This window comes from Vigna angularis, chromosome 2 (genome assembly GCF_016808095.1).
Source record: "Vigna angularis cultivar LongXiaoDou No.4 chromosome 2, ASM1680809v1, whole genome shotgun sequence".
In the NCBI taxonomy this organism is placed as follows: Eukaryota; Viridiplantae; Streptophyta; class Magnoliopsida; order Fabales; family Fabaceae; genus Vigna; species Vigna angularis.
In genome coordinates this window covers 1,110,795-1,128,101 of record NC_068971.1, presented here as the reverse complement: position 1 = coordinate 1,128,101, position 17,307 = coordinate 1,110,795, and the positions used below count along the sequence as shown (strand labels likewise).

At 30.2% G+C, this 17,307-nt stretch overlaps 1 protein-coding gene and 1 long non-coding RNA gene across 2 annotated transcripts; one reads left to right on the top strand and one right to left on the bottom strand.

Annotated features, from left to right (window-relative positions):
• Positions 1-6,443: 6,443 nt before the first annotated feature.
• LOC108321630 (heat shock 70 kDa protein 4-like) lies at positions 6,444-9,643 on the bottom strand. Its single transcript, XM_017553443.1, has 3 exons — positions 9,424-9,643; positions 7,848-8,821; positions 6,444-7,193 (listed from the first exon to the last, which is right to left on the bottom strand). Exons 1-3 carry the CDS (start codon positions 9,641-9,643, stop codon positions 6,444-6,446), a joined length of 1,944 nt encoding a protein of 647 aa, XP_017408932.1.
• Positions 9,644-13,682: 4,039 nt separating this feature from the next.
• LOC108321679 (uncharacterized) lies at positions 13,683-15,525 on the top strand. Its single transcript, XR_001831507.2, has 3 exons — positions 13,683-13,812; positions 14,217-14,413; positions 15,110-15,525. It is a non-coding gene; the product is annotated as an uncharacterized LOC108321679 (long non-coding RNA).
• The last annotated feature ends 1,782 nt before the right edge of the window (positions 15,526-17,307 follow it).

Sequence of the window (17,307 nt, the reverse complement as noted above, 5' to 3'; positions counted from 1 at the left end):
ATTCATAATGAATTAGGACATACAATTCCATTATTAACATATATATATATATATATATATATATATATATATATATATTAAGAAGAAATACTATAAGGATAAACTAATAATCTTATAATAATTATATTTTCTCAAAAAACAATTCATTAAATTGTTTCTAATCCTAACTAATTCAAAATTAATTTTATATTATGTTATTTTGTAATTTTTCTTTTTTCTTTATAAAAAAAATTATTTATCATCAGTCAAATCTTTCACAAATTTTAATTTTAAATTTATTTTTTATCAGCTTTAAATTTCTAAAAAAATAATTAACATTTTACTCTTAAATTTTTTTCAAATTCATCTTCGCATGTGAACATATTTATAAATAATTAAAATAGAAATTTAAGTATAATTGATGTAAATGCATAACTTTATATAGTTTATTAGATTTTAAATAGACTAATTTATAAAATTAATATTGTGGCAACAGTGGTCAACATTTAAATTCCAACCAAAATATATAATAGAGTCAATTCCCTCCTTTGCTCTTAGGGTGTCAAAACACGCTATTGCAAAAACAACATATATTATCATGTTGTAAATAAATATAATTATTAAAGATCGTTTAAAATAATAATTCGACATAAAAAGATATAAAACTTCGAATGTTTGACACAAACTTTTCTCGAACGAAGTTTGACGACCATCACATGTAATCTTTCTTTTATTTGATACAAATGCATGTTAATTAACTACTTTAGGTATGATTTTCGTTTGTTTTCACCGATTATTTTCGTGTACTTGTCCTTCATATGCGCATTCTGCTTTTTCTCTCACAGGTGACAACACTTTATTCCGATGAACCCACCTTTTGAAGGTTAGTTTTCGTTTTCGTTTTGAAGAACTTATTTGATGAACTTGTTTGTTGTTTTTTTGTTGAACTTGTTTGTTGTTATTGTTTGGTTGAACTTGTTTGTTGTTGTTTAATTGAACTTGTTTGTTGTTTGATTGAACTTGTTTGTTATTGTTATTTGTTGTTGATCATATATTACCTTTATGCTTTTCAGGTCTCATAGTTGAATTGACATCAATTTAATGTTTCCTGATATGACGTTGTTCTCGAATTCAACGTGAAAGGCCAAAAATATGCTAGTGACAGGTCATGGGTTGGTTTGAACTCTGATCATAATGAGTTAGTGGATTAAATAGTTGACTCTCTTAATTACAAGAATTTTTTTTCAATTCAAAAAAATAACAAAAAATTTCTAATTCAAATCTAAACAAAGAAGAAAGATTTTAAATTAGATTTATGGTTAATAAAATATAAGATTTCATTCACACAAAGATATCACAAAATCTTCTAAATAAAATTTTTAATTGGCTTCATAGCAATTCAAATTTATTTCTACATAAAAATTGAGTTATTAAGTAGAGATTTGTGGATTTTTCATGTTGTCTAATTATTCTATACAAAAATAATTTTACAAGAGCCTTTCTTTCAATATTTTGAAAAAAGATTAACTGGAAAAAAAATTGTTAGAAAAATTTGGTAGGTTAGTGAATCAATCCGGTTCACCACGAGTTCAACCCAGATGAGTTTGATTCTTAGTGAGTCGAATTTAAAATTGAGCTAACTCGTTGTGACAATAGTACTTATTTTAAAAAAATAATATAAAATTATATTTTTCTAGAGCGATTAAATTATATATCTAACATATTATAGCATCTCACTTTATCTTAAAATAAATAGTTTAATTGCCTTAATTGAACACCGTTAAAATTAGGTTTAATAGGTTCGGAAGTCCCTATATTTGCGGGTTAGTTTCAATTGGGTCCTCTAATTTTGGAAGTGATCAATTGAGTCCCTGTTTTGGTAAAATTGAATCAATAATGTCCTTGGCGTTAATCTTAGTAAACGGTGTTAACTTTCTAGCGAGGTGGCATGCTGAGGTGGCTTTTGATTAGCACGTGGCACGTTGTGTGGAAACCTTCTCCCCTTCCCCTTTCCCGAAACCTTCTCCCCCTCCCCTTCCCCTTTCCCGAAACCTTCTCCCCTTCCCCATTTTTTCTTAATATAATTCAAAATGTTGAATCTCATAAGTCGTTAAATATATGAGTTCACTCTTTAGTTAAATATATGATTTCAATAATTATCTCATACTACTTTCATTATAGGATATTAAGTAATTTTAATCTATTTTTTAACAATAAATTTAAACATATTTTATTTTCCATCCTTTAGTGGAAGAAGCAATTAAAGAATAATAATTTTGATGTAAAATTCCAAAAAATAAATAAATAAATAAAACTCTGTAAAACTCCAAAATATAAATAAATAAATAAAACTCTAGAACATAAATTCTAGATATCACTTAGAACTAAATTCAAATTAAGACTACCAACTTTTCATTTTAAATCCATTATTATATTTCCTTGTCATTCATTGTAACATCCCATAAATACAGTAATAAACCATATAAAATAGAATATTCACATATATTAATATATCAAATCAGTTTTACACATAAAGAAATAAAGCACGCTCGTGGCCGAACGGCCTTACATAAGCTAATACAAATAAAGATGTTCAATCTAAGCATACCTGACCGAACGGTTTACAAAACAGAAATACCGAACGGTCAAATTAATCAAAAAGAGAAGGGGTCATTCTAACACAGCACTCTAATCCAACTAAACTAAACAGATAACCGAACGTACTACTGTTCGGCCTTCACTTCAACATCGACGAGATTTTCTTCCTCTAAGATTCCTTCTTCAAGCGTCTCCTCAAGCAACGCCTCTCCATCTGCTCACATCCACACGGATGATCATTGCAAGACAAGGACGGACGTACAAGGACGTGACAACACAAGGAAAAACGAAGGGTAAGCTTATTGAATTTAATTCCAGTAATAACATGCATTTCATAGCACAACAAGCATATCGAATAATTCACAACATATAATTCAATCAATTCTTTAACTCAATCAATTCCTGATACTAGACTGACTGTCCGGACCGTATGAATTCTGTGTAGCTACGACGTTCGTGCACCCGGTGATATAGTAACTGGAATTTTCATCAGTTACCACCCGAGGTTAGTCCGTTTCGTCCAAGTTACATTTATGGACTAGGACCTCCTGCCGTTCCCACACATGACATACTCCCCTCTACTTGAGGACGAGCACTCACGGAACATCAGGATGAACCGCCAGCTAAGCTTTGTCCACATTCATACTTTACAAATCTCAACTTTCATCCAAGAGTCGTTCCTCCCTGGAACGCTCGTTCAAAATCCACAACCATCATTTCATCTCATATACTGTTCATTCTTTATCATTTTTCACTTTAATATCAATTCCATCTTCCATTCAAATTACGTAAAATGACGAGCGTTCAGCCCTCTTCATAACGAGGACGAACGTTAAAAAATGAGGCCGAGAAATCCTCGTTTCCGAACAGAACAAAACCGACACATTTTATATGACGAACGTCATTACCACTCGAATCAGTTGAATGAACTGACTCTAGAACGATCCGATCAATACTCAGAATAAGTTAAGTACAAAGGCTCTAGGCCGAATCCAAATGGATAGAAACACCACAAGATGAGTAAATAGCTATACCAAGAACAATTCAATTAGAGAGACCGACTGCCAGTCAATGACCGAACGCGGTAATACATATTTATTGAAATTTTGGACGAACGCTATTTCTACCCGTTTGGTAATTAAAGACAAGGACGAGTGTTCGGTATAAGACCGAGCGCCACTCATAACGTACGCTTTGGGTCGAGACCCATCGCTAATTTGAAATCATAATCGAAAAAGTAATAATAGTAGTATAGGATAGTGAAGATAGAATTCAGAATGATTAAATATCCAGTTATGTTCACAAGTTTCTCAATTCCTCACACAACACTCAGGGTATCTACGTTTTGGCCGAACGCTCAAACGTAGCACTTAATGCAAGAGGGCGTTCGTCCTCAACTAGAAATCTTTCCAAATGAAAGAATTCAATTCAAAGAAGTTTACTAACAGCACCGAACGGTCAAGGACCGTTAAATGACGAACGTTCATTATCATAGGAAATTTATATTCAAAGTTTCATTTACATTTACTCATTTCTCAGCATATACATTTCATATTTTCAAATACTCATATCATAGTACATTTCATATTCACCATACATCAGTTCATACTTATGATCATATATCAAAAATCAAATAACACAGATCATGCTTCATGCAACTCACAGAACGTCCATACAACACAAATAAAACACACGAATTAAATTAAATAAGCTTCCCTTACCTGGATCAGTGGTGAACGTCCTAAGAGTATGGCTTTGACTCGTCCAACTACAGCTTTCTACCCTCAACAATTTTCTTAATTCCTCCAACTAAGTCTAACCATAAAAATACAGGAGAATTTTAGATTGTACCCCTGCATGCAACCAAATCTTGGTTTTGCATGTAACCCAAAAACGAACGGCTAAGGTCGAGAACTTACCAGCTTCAGACTCTGAAACGGTTCGGTCCAGCAAGAAGCTCACGACGCCGGGAGTACTTCTATGGTTTCTGAATGATGAACGGAGAAGAGAAAGGATGAGTTTCAGTAGAGAGAAGGAAGAGTTTTCTAGAGAGAAGGAGGAGAAAATGGATATTCAAAGTTTGGGAGGAAGACGGTGCGTGTAGAAGAGTGTGGCAGGTTTTTCAGAAATCAATTTTGTTTGCCCCACGTCAAACGGTCGTGCGCTCTTCTGCTGACACCTGCACTTCACTTACTGACTTCCGAATGTTCCATTTTGACACTTGGCAATTTGTGCGTCAGAGTTTGAGTGCATTTTTAATGCATCTGAGCATGGTTTTGGTTGCATTAAATGAGATTAAATAGGGGTTTTGGGTTAAATTTCCGAGGTCTGATAGTCATCAAGGTTATACTATTTTAATATACAAATATGTTTATAATTTTTTTTTGTGTCATTGACTTTTGAAAACTATAACAAAATTCTTTTATTTTGAATAAACAACTTAAAGTGTCAAAGTATACACATCAAAGTAGATTGGTTTGCTCTTAATGGTTTGTATTTGGAGCACTGTCAAGATTGATAGAAAACAAAACAGTTATTAGTATATACATTAAAAATATGATTAACCTTTGGGAAAGTTTATTATAACAGTTTTGTTTTGTCTTCGACTTAAAATGTTACCAACCACAATTATAATTAAAAGAATCTGTGTGTAACTCGATAATATAATTTAAAATGCATTAAAAGACATAATTAAAAGTTACTCTTGTTCTGAACATTTGATTTCATAGGCAGATTTGTAGTTTGTGGAAAAAATTGCAAAACAAATTTATTAAATTTGTAAAAATTTATGAATATGATAGGTAAAAAATATTTTGAATAAATTAAAATATAATTGTTTTTATAATTAAAATTAATATCTTATTATTATTATTATTATTAAAACCTTTAAAATATAATAACACACAAATAGATTTTAAGAATGAGGAATCGATTACGACAATTCAAAATTGATTTTTCAATATCACACGCATCTTCCAAAATTAACTGAATATTTCTCCCTTTTCTTTCTTTTTCTTTATTTTTTTAATTCACTTGCCAATCTTTTATTATTATTTTTCTTTCCTTTTAATTTTGTTTATTTTTTTTAGTTTTTCAAATTATTAAAAAAAACATTTTTAATCTTTTTAAGAATAAATTTATTTAGTCATACAAAATGGGTATTAACATACAAATACCATAAAAGAAAAAAGAAAATTGGGAAAGAAACATTTGAGAGGGAGAGAACTTGAAAATATTTTCTCATCAATGATGAATAAACGATGCTTTGAATAATTCGATAGAACATTGAGAAACATAATGAAAAATGTTGATGATACAAACCAATTAACAAAAATTATTTGGTGGTAGAGTGATTGTTTCCAGAGGAGATTTTAAGTAAATTTTGCATGAGGTAAAAGAATGATTTAGACATGATGTCAAATTATATATATATATATATATATATATATATATATATATATATATATATATATATATTATTGAAACATTGCAAAGTGTTCAAACTTTCCAAGAATATGAAATTATGTATCGTCACAAATCAAAATGCAACAAATATCAAAGAATTGACTAATTGGATCCTTAAATTTGGAGATGAAAACATAGACTTAAATGAAAATGGGTGAAGACAATCTTGAAATACCAAAAGATCTAATTATAAACACTGAATCATCTTTATACTATCGTGAAAAAAAAAATCATACATGACAACTGAAAAAATAGAAATCGACACAGAAAAAATAAAACTCCAATGAAATTACAAATAAATTTTAAATTTAAGTTTATTCCAACATATGTTTGATGATTGAAACTGAAAATTGTTTAGATATCATGGTTCATAAAGTTTTACCTTTTTCACTGACATAAACTTAAAACTTAATCTCCATAATGGGTTGAATGAGGCTCTTCACCCTGTGCAGATAATCCACAAAAATTAGTTTGATTTTAGCAACCTTTTCCGCGACCATAATTCGTTCACTGATTGCTTTAAGATCTTTCAGAAAGTCATCAATAGCAACTATATCTTCCATCTCGTTCCGCCTATCAAGCATATCAGTTGCTCTAGAAATTTTAGACCTGATATCTTTCTTTTCTTTCGAGCTCAACATTGAGCTGATATCCTCTTTCTTTAAAGCCTTTCTGATCTTATAAACGTGATCATCTAAATCCTTCATTGCTTTGGCCTTCGTAAGAAACTTCTCATCTTCAGACTCATAATTCTCTGCTTCTTTAATCATTTTACTAATTTCTGCATTTGATAGTCTTCCTTTGTCATTGGATATTATAATTTCACTCCTATTACCGGTTACTTTTTCCTCAGCAGAAACGGAAAGAATGCCATTTTCATTTATTGCAAAAGTCACATCAAAAGGGTAACCACGAGCAGCTGGGGGAAAGCCAGAAATAATAAAAGAACCCAACAAATTATTATCACTAGCTTTTACTCTCTCGCCCTCATAAACCACAATCTTGGCTGAGAATTGGTTATCTTCGGATGTCAGAAAAACTTGTGTCTTCTTTATAGGAATAGTAGTGTTCCTAGGAATCACAAAAGTCATGAGATCCCCCTTTATCGATATGCCAAGTGAAAGCGGAGTAACATCTTTCCTTTTACCAACCTTTTCCACGACCATAATTCGTTCACTGATTGCTTTAAGATCTTTCAGAAAGTCTTCAATAGCAACTATATCTTCCATCTCGTTCCGCCTATCAAGCATATCAGTGGCTCTAGAAATTTTAGACATCATATCTTCCTTTTCTTTCGAGCTCAACTTTGAGCTGATATCCTCTCTCTTTAAAGCCTTTCCGATCTTATAAACATGATCATCTAAATCATTCATTGCATTGGCCTTCTTAAGAAACTTTTCATCTTCAGACTTATAATTCCCCGCTTCTTTAATCATTTTACTAATTTCTTCATTTGATAGTCTCCCTTTGTGATTGGATATTATAACTTCATTCTTATTACCAGTTTTATCCTCAGCAGAAACGGAAAGAATGCCATCTTCATTTATTGCAAAAGTCACACCATAAAGATAGCCACGAGCAGCTGGGGGTAAAGAAATACAACAAAAACCCAACAAATTATTATTACTGGCTTTGACTCTTTCGCCCTCATAAACCTCAATCTTGGTTGACAATTGGTTATCTATGGTTGTCATAAAAAAATTTGTCTTCTTCATAGGAATAGTAGTGTTCCTAGGAATCACAACACTCATGAGATCCCCCTTTACCGCTGTGCCAAGTGAAAGCGGAGTAACATCTTTCAATACCAAATCTGGAACATTCTTAATGCCTTCAGACAAGAGAGCAGCCTGCACAGCTGCACCATAAGCAACAGCCTCATCAGGGTTTACGCTCTTGCAAAGATCCTTCCCATTGAAAAAGTCTTCGAGTAGCTGCTGCATTTTGGGAATCCTAGAAGAACCACCAACAAGAACAACATCATCCACACTACTTTTCTCCATCTTAGCATCCCTAAGACACCTATCTACTGTTTCCATACACTCTTCAAACACCTCCATATTGATTTCTTCAAATTTTGCTTGGGTTATTGAAGAAAGCAAATCAATGCCTTCAAATAAACCATCTATCTCGATGCTTGTAGTAATAGCAGATGACAGTGTCCTTTTTGCTCTCTCGCAAGCACTTTTCAACCTCCTTAAGGCACGTGGATTCCCACTTATGTCAACTTTACTTTTCCTTTTCATCTCCTCCACAAAGTAGTTCATCATTCTATTATCAATGTCCTCTCCGCCAAGGTGACTGTTTCCGGCAGTGGCCTTAACTTGAAAGACTTCGTTCTCAATAGTGAGAATAGACACATCGAATGTACCACCTCCAAAGTCAAAGACAAAAATATTTCGCTGTCCAACACAATCATTTCTTTTATCAAGACCGTATGCAATTGCTGCAGCTGTCGGTTCATTGATTATACGAATAACATTGAGACCTATAATAGCACCAGCATCCATGGTAGCTTTGCGCTGAGAATCATTGAAATAGGCAGGCACAGTAACCACTGCATTCTTCACAGGCTTTTCCAAGTATGCCTCTGCAATGTCCCGCATCTTTGAGAGGACCATGGATGATATTTCCTCCGCACAAAGGCTCTTCTCCTGACCCTTGTACTTAAGGTAAATCATGGGTTTGTCATTGACACCGGCAACAACCTTAAATGGCCACAACATTTTGTCTTTCTGAACAAGTGGGTCACTGTATTTCCTACCGATCAACCTCTTAGCATCTGCGAGAGTTAAAAAAAATATATTTTGGTGGTCTATTTTTCCTGCTAAAAGTTTACAGGAAAATCATAGAAAGGAAAAAACAAGTAATAGTTTAAGTCACTAAAAATTTAATACCTGTTGTATAGAATAACAGTATATGAGAGCCTTTTGAGTATGGGAAAACACTCAAATTAGTAAAAAAGTTAAAATCTGTATAAAGTAATAGTAAATATCAGAGGGTTGGGTATATAGAAATTGAGTACGATATGTTTACTGAGTTTTTGAACTCATAGATAAATAGATATAAATATATTAAATAATCAGTATTATATTTTAAAGATAAAAAAACATATAATTAGTTTCAATTTGATCACTATAATATTACTAATATGGATAAATTCTAAATCTAATTGGAATCTAATTTAACCAACAAAATACTAATCAGAAACTAAGAGTAATGAAATGAAAATTCATCAATAATGAAACTTTTATCATTCATAAACTAAAAGGATAAATATTTATGAACAATAATATTCATATATATATATATATATATATATATATATATATTCGTTTTTATTACTATAAAAAAACAAGTAATAGTTTAGGAGTAAAAATATACCGAAGATGGTGTTCTCTGGATTGAAAACAGCATGATTTTTAGCAGCATCTCCTATCAACCTTTCATGGTCCGTGAAAGCAACACAAGAAGGAGTGGTATTGTTGCCTTGATCATTATGAATGATCTGCACCCTATTATGTTGTTGCTGCCATACTGCAACACAGGAGTATGTTGTGCCAAGGTCGATTCCTATTGCCAATCCCTTTTTGTCTTCGGCCATTCTTCCTTATATGAATGAATACTGTAAGATAAAAGAAGCATAGAAGTATGGATGAATATGAAGGATTAATTTTTATACTAAGTAAAAATAAGAAAATGACCCCAAACACCTCTGAGTTGTTCCGATCAACAGGGTCTCTTCGTGCATCGCAAGCAAGGAAATTGGAAAATAACATACTCGCAGCCATTAACAGTGTGATAGTATACAATTTTCCTTCATTTGTGGAACTAAAATATCGTTTTAAGTGACACGATTTTAGTTAGATGGATGAAAAAAAAAACGACGATAATGATCTTTATTATATTAGCATATTACAGTGATATTTTTCGGAAAACTTAAATATTGTTTATACCTAACTTTTGCGGAGAGGTAGCAAGTTGATCGCTTCTTCAGTTTCTAGTTTGTAGACGGATAGTTAGGATTTGTGAAAGAGAGTGGGTGTTTATTATGAAGTTGGTATTTCTGACAGAACATTAATTGTATTGTAAAATATTAGTTGTATACAGGGAGAACACGGACAATGAACCTATATTCTTATTATAATAATATTTAATTTTAAAATATTTTAATAATATAACAAATAATAACAAAATAATAAATTTATTAAATTTTTTAGATTACATTTAGTTATAATATAAAAATATAGTTTAAATAGAAATAAGTTAAGCTTATTTATAATAACAAAAAAATTTAAAAAAATTTATTACATTGCGTTTTTTAATATATTTATTGAATCAAGACGTAAGTGATATAATATAATAAAAATAAATACATAATATTAATAATTTATGAGATTTTAAGTAGACTAAGTTATAGAATTAATAATGTCCCAACACTCTTCAACATTTAAATTCTAATCACAATATATAATAGAGTCAATTCTATGCCTTGTTGTATTAAAAATAAATATGGAGTTATGTTTTCCCTGAATGGTTCGCACACGATTATAATACCTCACTTTATCTTAAAATAAATAGTTTAATTGTCTTAATTGAACACCTCTAAAATTAACTACATTTATCTTCTATGTAAAACTACTGTAACTTTTTTTCTTAATATAATTCATAAAAGTATATGATTTCACTCTTTATCTCATACGATTTTCACTATAGTAATTTTAATCTATTTTTTAACAAGAAACTTAAACATATTTTATTCTAAGACTTTAGTGGAAGAAACATTTGAAGAATAGTAATTTTGTCCTAAAACTCAGAACAAAAAAATAGAACATAAATTCATTATATAACTTAGAACTAAATTCAAATTATGACAATCATTTTAGATCCATTATTATACTCCCTTATCATTCATCAAGGTTATATTATTTTAATATTCAATTATGTTTATAAAAAGAAATTTTTTTTGTCATTATTATTTTACTAATACTATTATAATAATAATAATAATTATTATTATTATTATTATTATTATTATTATTATTATTAAAATATTTTAAACAAGTCCAAACACACAAATAGACACTATAAAAAAACATGTATTACAACAAAAACATCAAAAATTTATTAGTAACGATTTTTTTTTTCAAGGGATCGAAATCCGTCAATTATAATATAGTTAGTAATATTTATTAATAAAATTTTATATTTTTCAGTAATTGCTGTAAAAAAATTCATCAATAATTACAAGAAAAATTTACTGATAATTAAAGAAAAATATATTTGTCGGTAATTACTGAAAGATATATTCGTTTGTAATTATCAAAGGATGTTTGTCAAAAATTACCAAAAGATATATCCGTCGATAATCACTTAAGAAAAAATTCGTCAATAAATTTTGTTAGTAAATATTACGATTTGATTTATCTTCATCACACCTTGATTTTTCAATGTTCCTCCATTCCCTTTATTCATGCCATCAATTCTCCTCACCAAATCATTACAGAAGCACAATAATCCAAAAAAACATTATCTATATCCATCCCAACTATTCATACCTCTTCGGTCATCCATTACAATATAACACAACACACACAGGGCTCTCCCGTTGTCTCTCTCCTTTTTGCTACTTTATTCTTCTCATGTAACGACATGGTTAGCGATGTAGGGAAATATTTGCTGGTTGTAGGCGTAGTTAGGTCTAGAAGAAAGAAATTGTTGCCAACACCAACTACATTAAAGGTTTCGGTCACCGTGATGGTGCATTATAGGGAGAAGCGCAAAATCAAAGGGAGAAGAGGGCGGAAGCTACGACGACGCCACGTGAGGTCCCCGGCACGACAAGCGGCAACCATGAATGAACCTTGGTGAAGATGACACCATTGGGAGAATAACAATATCCTATGTAGATAGAAGGAGGTTCGTTGGTGTCATCAACAGAGGTTGTGATTACAAGCGTTGCGACGATAGTGAACGACTAATGCAAGTAACGACAATATGATTTAGAGCTGGTCCTTTGTAAATGTGAAGAAGATGAGAAATGAGACATATACGGTAAAGAAAATGAGAGGTCTAAGAAGATGAGATAGCATGGGGAAAATTGTGTTCCTTTTATTACTTACGGATTATTCTATCGATAAATAAAATATGATTATTGATAAATTTATTGATGATATTTTTTTCGATAATTAATTCGTTAATAAAATATGTCGATAATTAAAATACTAAAATTTGTTGATAATTCAAATTTATCGACGAACTTATTTTTGACGGTAAAATTCTATTAGTAATTCCATAAAATTTTTGTAATGAGATTTCTAGAAAATGAATTTCCTACAATCCAAAAGTTCTCAGACACTCTGCACACATGAACTCCAACTAAACACTTCTCTCTTTGTAATGCATCTTGCTCCCCTCCATTAACACACCTAAAAATGTAAGACATATTTAGAAAAACACTTTCCTAAATAATAAACATTCTCAAATCTTCACACTTGAACACAAATCAATCTTCAAACCTATTCCGCAAATCATCATATTTTCATCTTTACAAATGACATGAAAGAAACAAACAAAATTTGCATCTTTCCATCTCCTCAGACAATAAATAAATGGATTTTGATATGTTAACAACTTTTTGACAACAAGACACATATTGTCACTTTATTGGTCTGCTTGAATTTAATTTTAGAAAAATATTTGAAACAGACCAATCATAAATCACCACGTATGTTTATCAAAAAGTTGTCAAAAAAAAAGTTTTTAAAAAAACTTTTTCCTAAATAAATATAAGATAGCACAACCTTAATAAATCATATATTTATATTTCCTTTACTCCGTACCCAACACTCAATTAGTCAATATGCCTAAAGGAATAAATTTAATGGTTAAATGCAATTTTTAAAATAATACAACGTATAGTTAAATAAAAATGTACATTGTCATGTTCATATAAGTATTATTTTTAATATAAAAGTTCTCTTAATAATTTCTAATGCATATGAAAATGTTTTTTAACAATTTTTTACAACCTTTTTACAATGTTTATACGATGATTTGTTATTGATTTATTTCTAATATTTTTTGAACATAAATTTAAACAAGCCAATAAAATAGTGATACGTGATCTATGGTTAACATTTTTTGATGAAAAATTATTAATATATCATAGTTCCACGAAAAATACATGCCGAACAAATTAACTATTCCTCTATTATTTTCATGTACTTGTATCTCGCTCAATCTCAATAAAGTAGTAAAAAATTTAATATTTTTATGACTATTTTGTTCTATTTGCATTGATATTATTTTCTCCAATATTTACATAATATGATTGTCGTAGAATATTTTTTTATGAACACTTTTCGAGGTTGAATTTGCTTTTCAACTTCTTTTTAACTTTTCAAAATCATATGCATAATTTCTATTACATATTGTATTATTTTTATAAAATCTTTAACCAACCAAAGTATACTAAAAAATTAAGAAGTGCAGTAACTTTAAAAATTAAAATATAATAAGAAAACAATAAAATCTGAAAAATGGTACTGTTCTGAGACACTGTTTTTCTTCTTGCGTTCCTTATTTTCTTAAACAAGAGATTTAAGAAATAGAAATAGAGAATTTCATTAAAAATGCTAATGATATAAATTTCCATGTAGATAACAGAAATAAAATTATTTAAAAATTTTGCTCTTATTTTGTCAAATCTTCTCCGCATCTTGCAGGAAACGCCAAGTACAAACAGTCTTTGTCAAATTTGCTCTTATTTTGGTATCAAACTTTCTTACTTCCATAACAGATTATTGTGTTGTGCATCATCTGCTTGATCAAATTCATTGTTGGTTTCTAGTGTTGTGTAATTCTACCTTCAAAAACAATGCTCATAACATGTTTGTTACAATGTCTGAACCATATCATGCTTGTGCTGTCTCCTAGAATCCTAGCACCCTTGCTCTTGACCATGCTTGCTCTCTTCTATCTGCCATTGTCCTTTATTTATGTTTCTGGGGTTTATTCAGTTAACTCAAAAGTGTGTGGGCAATTAATTTAGGTTTTGTGCGGATATATCCTTTGACAATTTTCTGACTGATTGACTTTATGCTTGAATTTTAACAATAATGTTAGGTTTTTCACTTGCCAATTTATGTTCACATTATGTGTCTGAATGTTTGAAGGTCTTGTGTGGTTCACGCTTTGATTTAAATCGTTTTGGGTGACACGCACGGTCAAAAATATTTTGAGGATGAATAGAAAATTTGGTGGTGGAAGGCCGCCGACAGGGACTCCTTCACTGGCTTGGTCCTGTGTGGTTATTGTCTTCTCTCTTCTTGCCGGTGCTTCCGTTGTTCACAATATCTATAAGCCTAATCTTGTAAGTTTTTAGTTTTACTTTTTCATGGTCTTTAGTAAATAGTACACTCTTTATTCAGTGTTGTTATAAATATGAAAATACGCCCAAGGTATGTGTGTTTTTTCATTGGTTGAACTTTGACTTTTGAATGCCTAGTATATGATTTAACACACAGGGAGCTTGTGTGCTGGATTGAAACCTATGCTATTTGAAATACCTTTTTTTTTTAAACTGTCAAGAAAACAACATGCAGAATTGAGATCATTGCTAGCTAATTTTTTGAGATGTAGCCCATCCTTTTACTTGACATTGCATTGATCATTGCAGTATACTGTGCCATCCAGTTACTTAAGCACAACATGCAGAATTGAGATCATTGCAGTATAAATTCAAGCCACTCTGTGTAAACATTGTGGTGAAGATATTTTGGTTGCAGTAGTAGCACATTCAAACACGTATATACTTGTTCAAGATCCTTATCTTGTCCTCTACTTTCACTATGAATTTAAACTTTCCCTATATTGCATCATAGATAGTGAAGTGAAAAAACATTGATACAAACTCTTGAATAAAAAAGTCATGGACATCTAAGTGTTATACTCCCTTGAGGTTTTTATCATCTTTTATCACTTATACTATGGTGTACCTACGTGCAATCTAGAGGGTCTATATCTTTTTTTTCTTTGTTTAATGTTTGTTGACTCATTCTTTATGTAGACATTGCCTCCGGTCGATGGAGTTGATAGGACGAAGCAGAAAACTGATGAGAAAGAATGATCATCTTCCCCAGAATTCCTTTTAAATTCGTGAGATACCAATCTCTGGAGCTTAAAGTTAATAATCATCAGTAGTCTGATATACAAAAGTACAAAGGATTCAGTTTGGATGAGAATATTATTTCATTTATAAATTCCTTTGGAGTTTTCTTTGTACGAGTATGTTTTAAACTTTTGATGGATGTATGGTTGCAACATTTTTGGCGGACTAATTTGGTGGTCAAAAATATTTAGAAAACTGATACAGTGGTGTTCTATAGTAATGTTTTAATGCTGTTTTAATTTGGTGAGTAGGGTCATCAAAAGACCAATTTTAGAATTTACTACATTTATTAAATATATATTGGCTTTGCTGTTTATGGTTATAAAATATAATGCACCAAACAACTGATAAGACGGGCTTCCGTCATATATAAGCATCCTCAGGAGTTTCTCCACTCTGAAACCTTTATTTTATCTAAAGCACAAATAAGTCCTTAATTCAATGTATGAAAATAATGTTAACAACGGATCTTAATTTAGTTTCACATCCTTTAAAATCGTAAGATGTTATTCTCTTTTTAACTATATAAACAATCACCAGTAAAGTTTGAAATATACATCAAAATATAAATATATTTTTTAATATAATTATAGATATTAAATCACGTTAAATTTCTATCTTCTTTATTTCTCTTTATTCCTAACAATCACAAGATTTTACAAGACTTGTCCTATGAAATACACTTAGCTGATTCAAGCTGTTTTAAACAAATTTGTTATATATATGTGTGTTAAATCTTTCCACAATTATGTCAACCTTAAAAATCATGATTTAATTTGACCCCTACTCTTGATACATTTATAAACTACGTATTAAACTAACTCATTATAAATACAGTTGGTACCAATATAATGAATGCAGTTTTTTGCGGCCGGTAATTAAAGATTGAAGCACTTTTTGATTAATAAGCCTATATGGTAAATAAACTTTTAAATCTCCAATAATTAAAGCCTGAATAATTAACTTCATCTATCTACATGTCACGAACAACCTCAACTACTAATGCTGTTCATTATCCATTTTCACCCCTTTCTTTTATTCTCCTATGTTGTATTATTTTAAACACAATGCTTTGCTGGCAATTAGTACTTTTATAGAGCTTTATTTCTCCTTCGCTTTCAAATATTTGCTGTTAGTCTTGCATTTCAGGGACTTGACAGAGCATATTCAGTTAGGATTGAAGATGTTCTTAGTGCTCGACAACTATTTGTGGTTGGCTAGCTGCATAATCGGGCCCAAATAACATTAGGGTTTATTTTATTGTAAAGTGGATCCTAAATTAAAAGTTAATCTTAGAAAAAGTTGCATATCCTAATGAAATGCTATCCACATAAGCTTTCATTCTTGCCACTCCATTATTAGAGGAAAAGGGGTGTTTTATCTTTTTCTTCACCATTCCTTTATATACGTTCAAGAGAAACAATAGAGTATTATTACATAACTTCCAAATTAACATAATTCGTATAAACTATCTTTTACTTGTACTGCTAGTTTTTTCTTTTTTTCTTATTTTTTTTTTCTGGAATCCAATCTTTATTTTAACTGCATGATAAATGGACTGTTTCACCTTGCATCTTCAATCAGTTCATCTTACACTTCTAATTTTTATTTTTAAATTTTTAAATTATCATTTGTAATTCAAAAACCTTTATATTCCATTTTTTTTGTTTCATCGAAGTTCGAAATTTGATGAATAAATTTTTCTTCGTTTTCAAAATCTAATGGAAGATTTTTTCATAAGTAGATTTCAAAATTTGATGAAATATTTTTTTTATCAGATTTCAAAATTTGACGAAGAATATTTTAAAATTTTTAATAAATTTCAAAATTTGTTAAAGATAACTTCTAAGCAAATGAAGAAATAATTGGAGGCTTGGTGTCACATACCTTAATTAATCTCGTATGAAAGGAAAAAAATGTATGATAATAATTGAAATTAAAAGATTTCTTTTTTAAAATAAGATAAACAAAAAAACTTTAACTAAAAACAAAGGATATTTTGAGAATGTAAATATTTTAAATGATTAGACATTTTAAGTCATTAATGATTTTAAAATGAAATTATACTTATATAACAATCTTTATTGTTTTCCTCA

What these genes read in the sequence shown, in the direction of transcription:
- LOC108321630 (XM_017553443.1), bottom strand. Translation starts at nt 9,643, where the DNA reads ATGGCCGAAGACAAAAAGGGATTGGCAATAGGAATCGACCTTGGCACA. An exon ending in TCCAGAGAACACCATCTTCG is followed by an intron (nt 8,822 to 9,423) that starts GTATATTTTTAC and finishes TAACTCTCGCAG; the next exon opens with ATGCTAAGAGGTTGATCGGT. An exon ending in TTAAGAATGTTCCAGATTTG is followed by an intron (nt 7,194 to 7,847) that starts GTATTGAAAGAT and finishes GTCGTGGAAAAG; the next exon opens with GTTGGTAAAAGGAAAGATGT.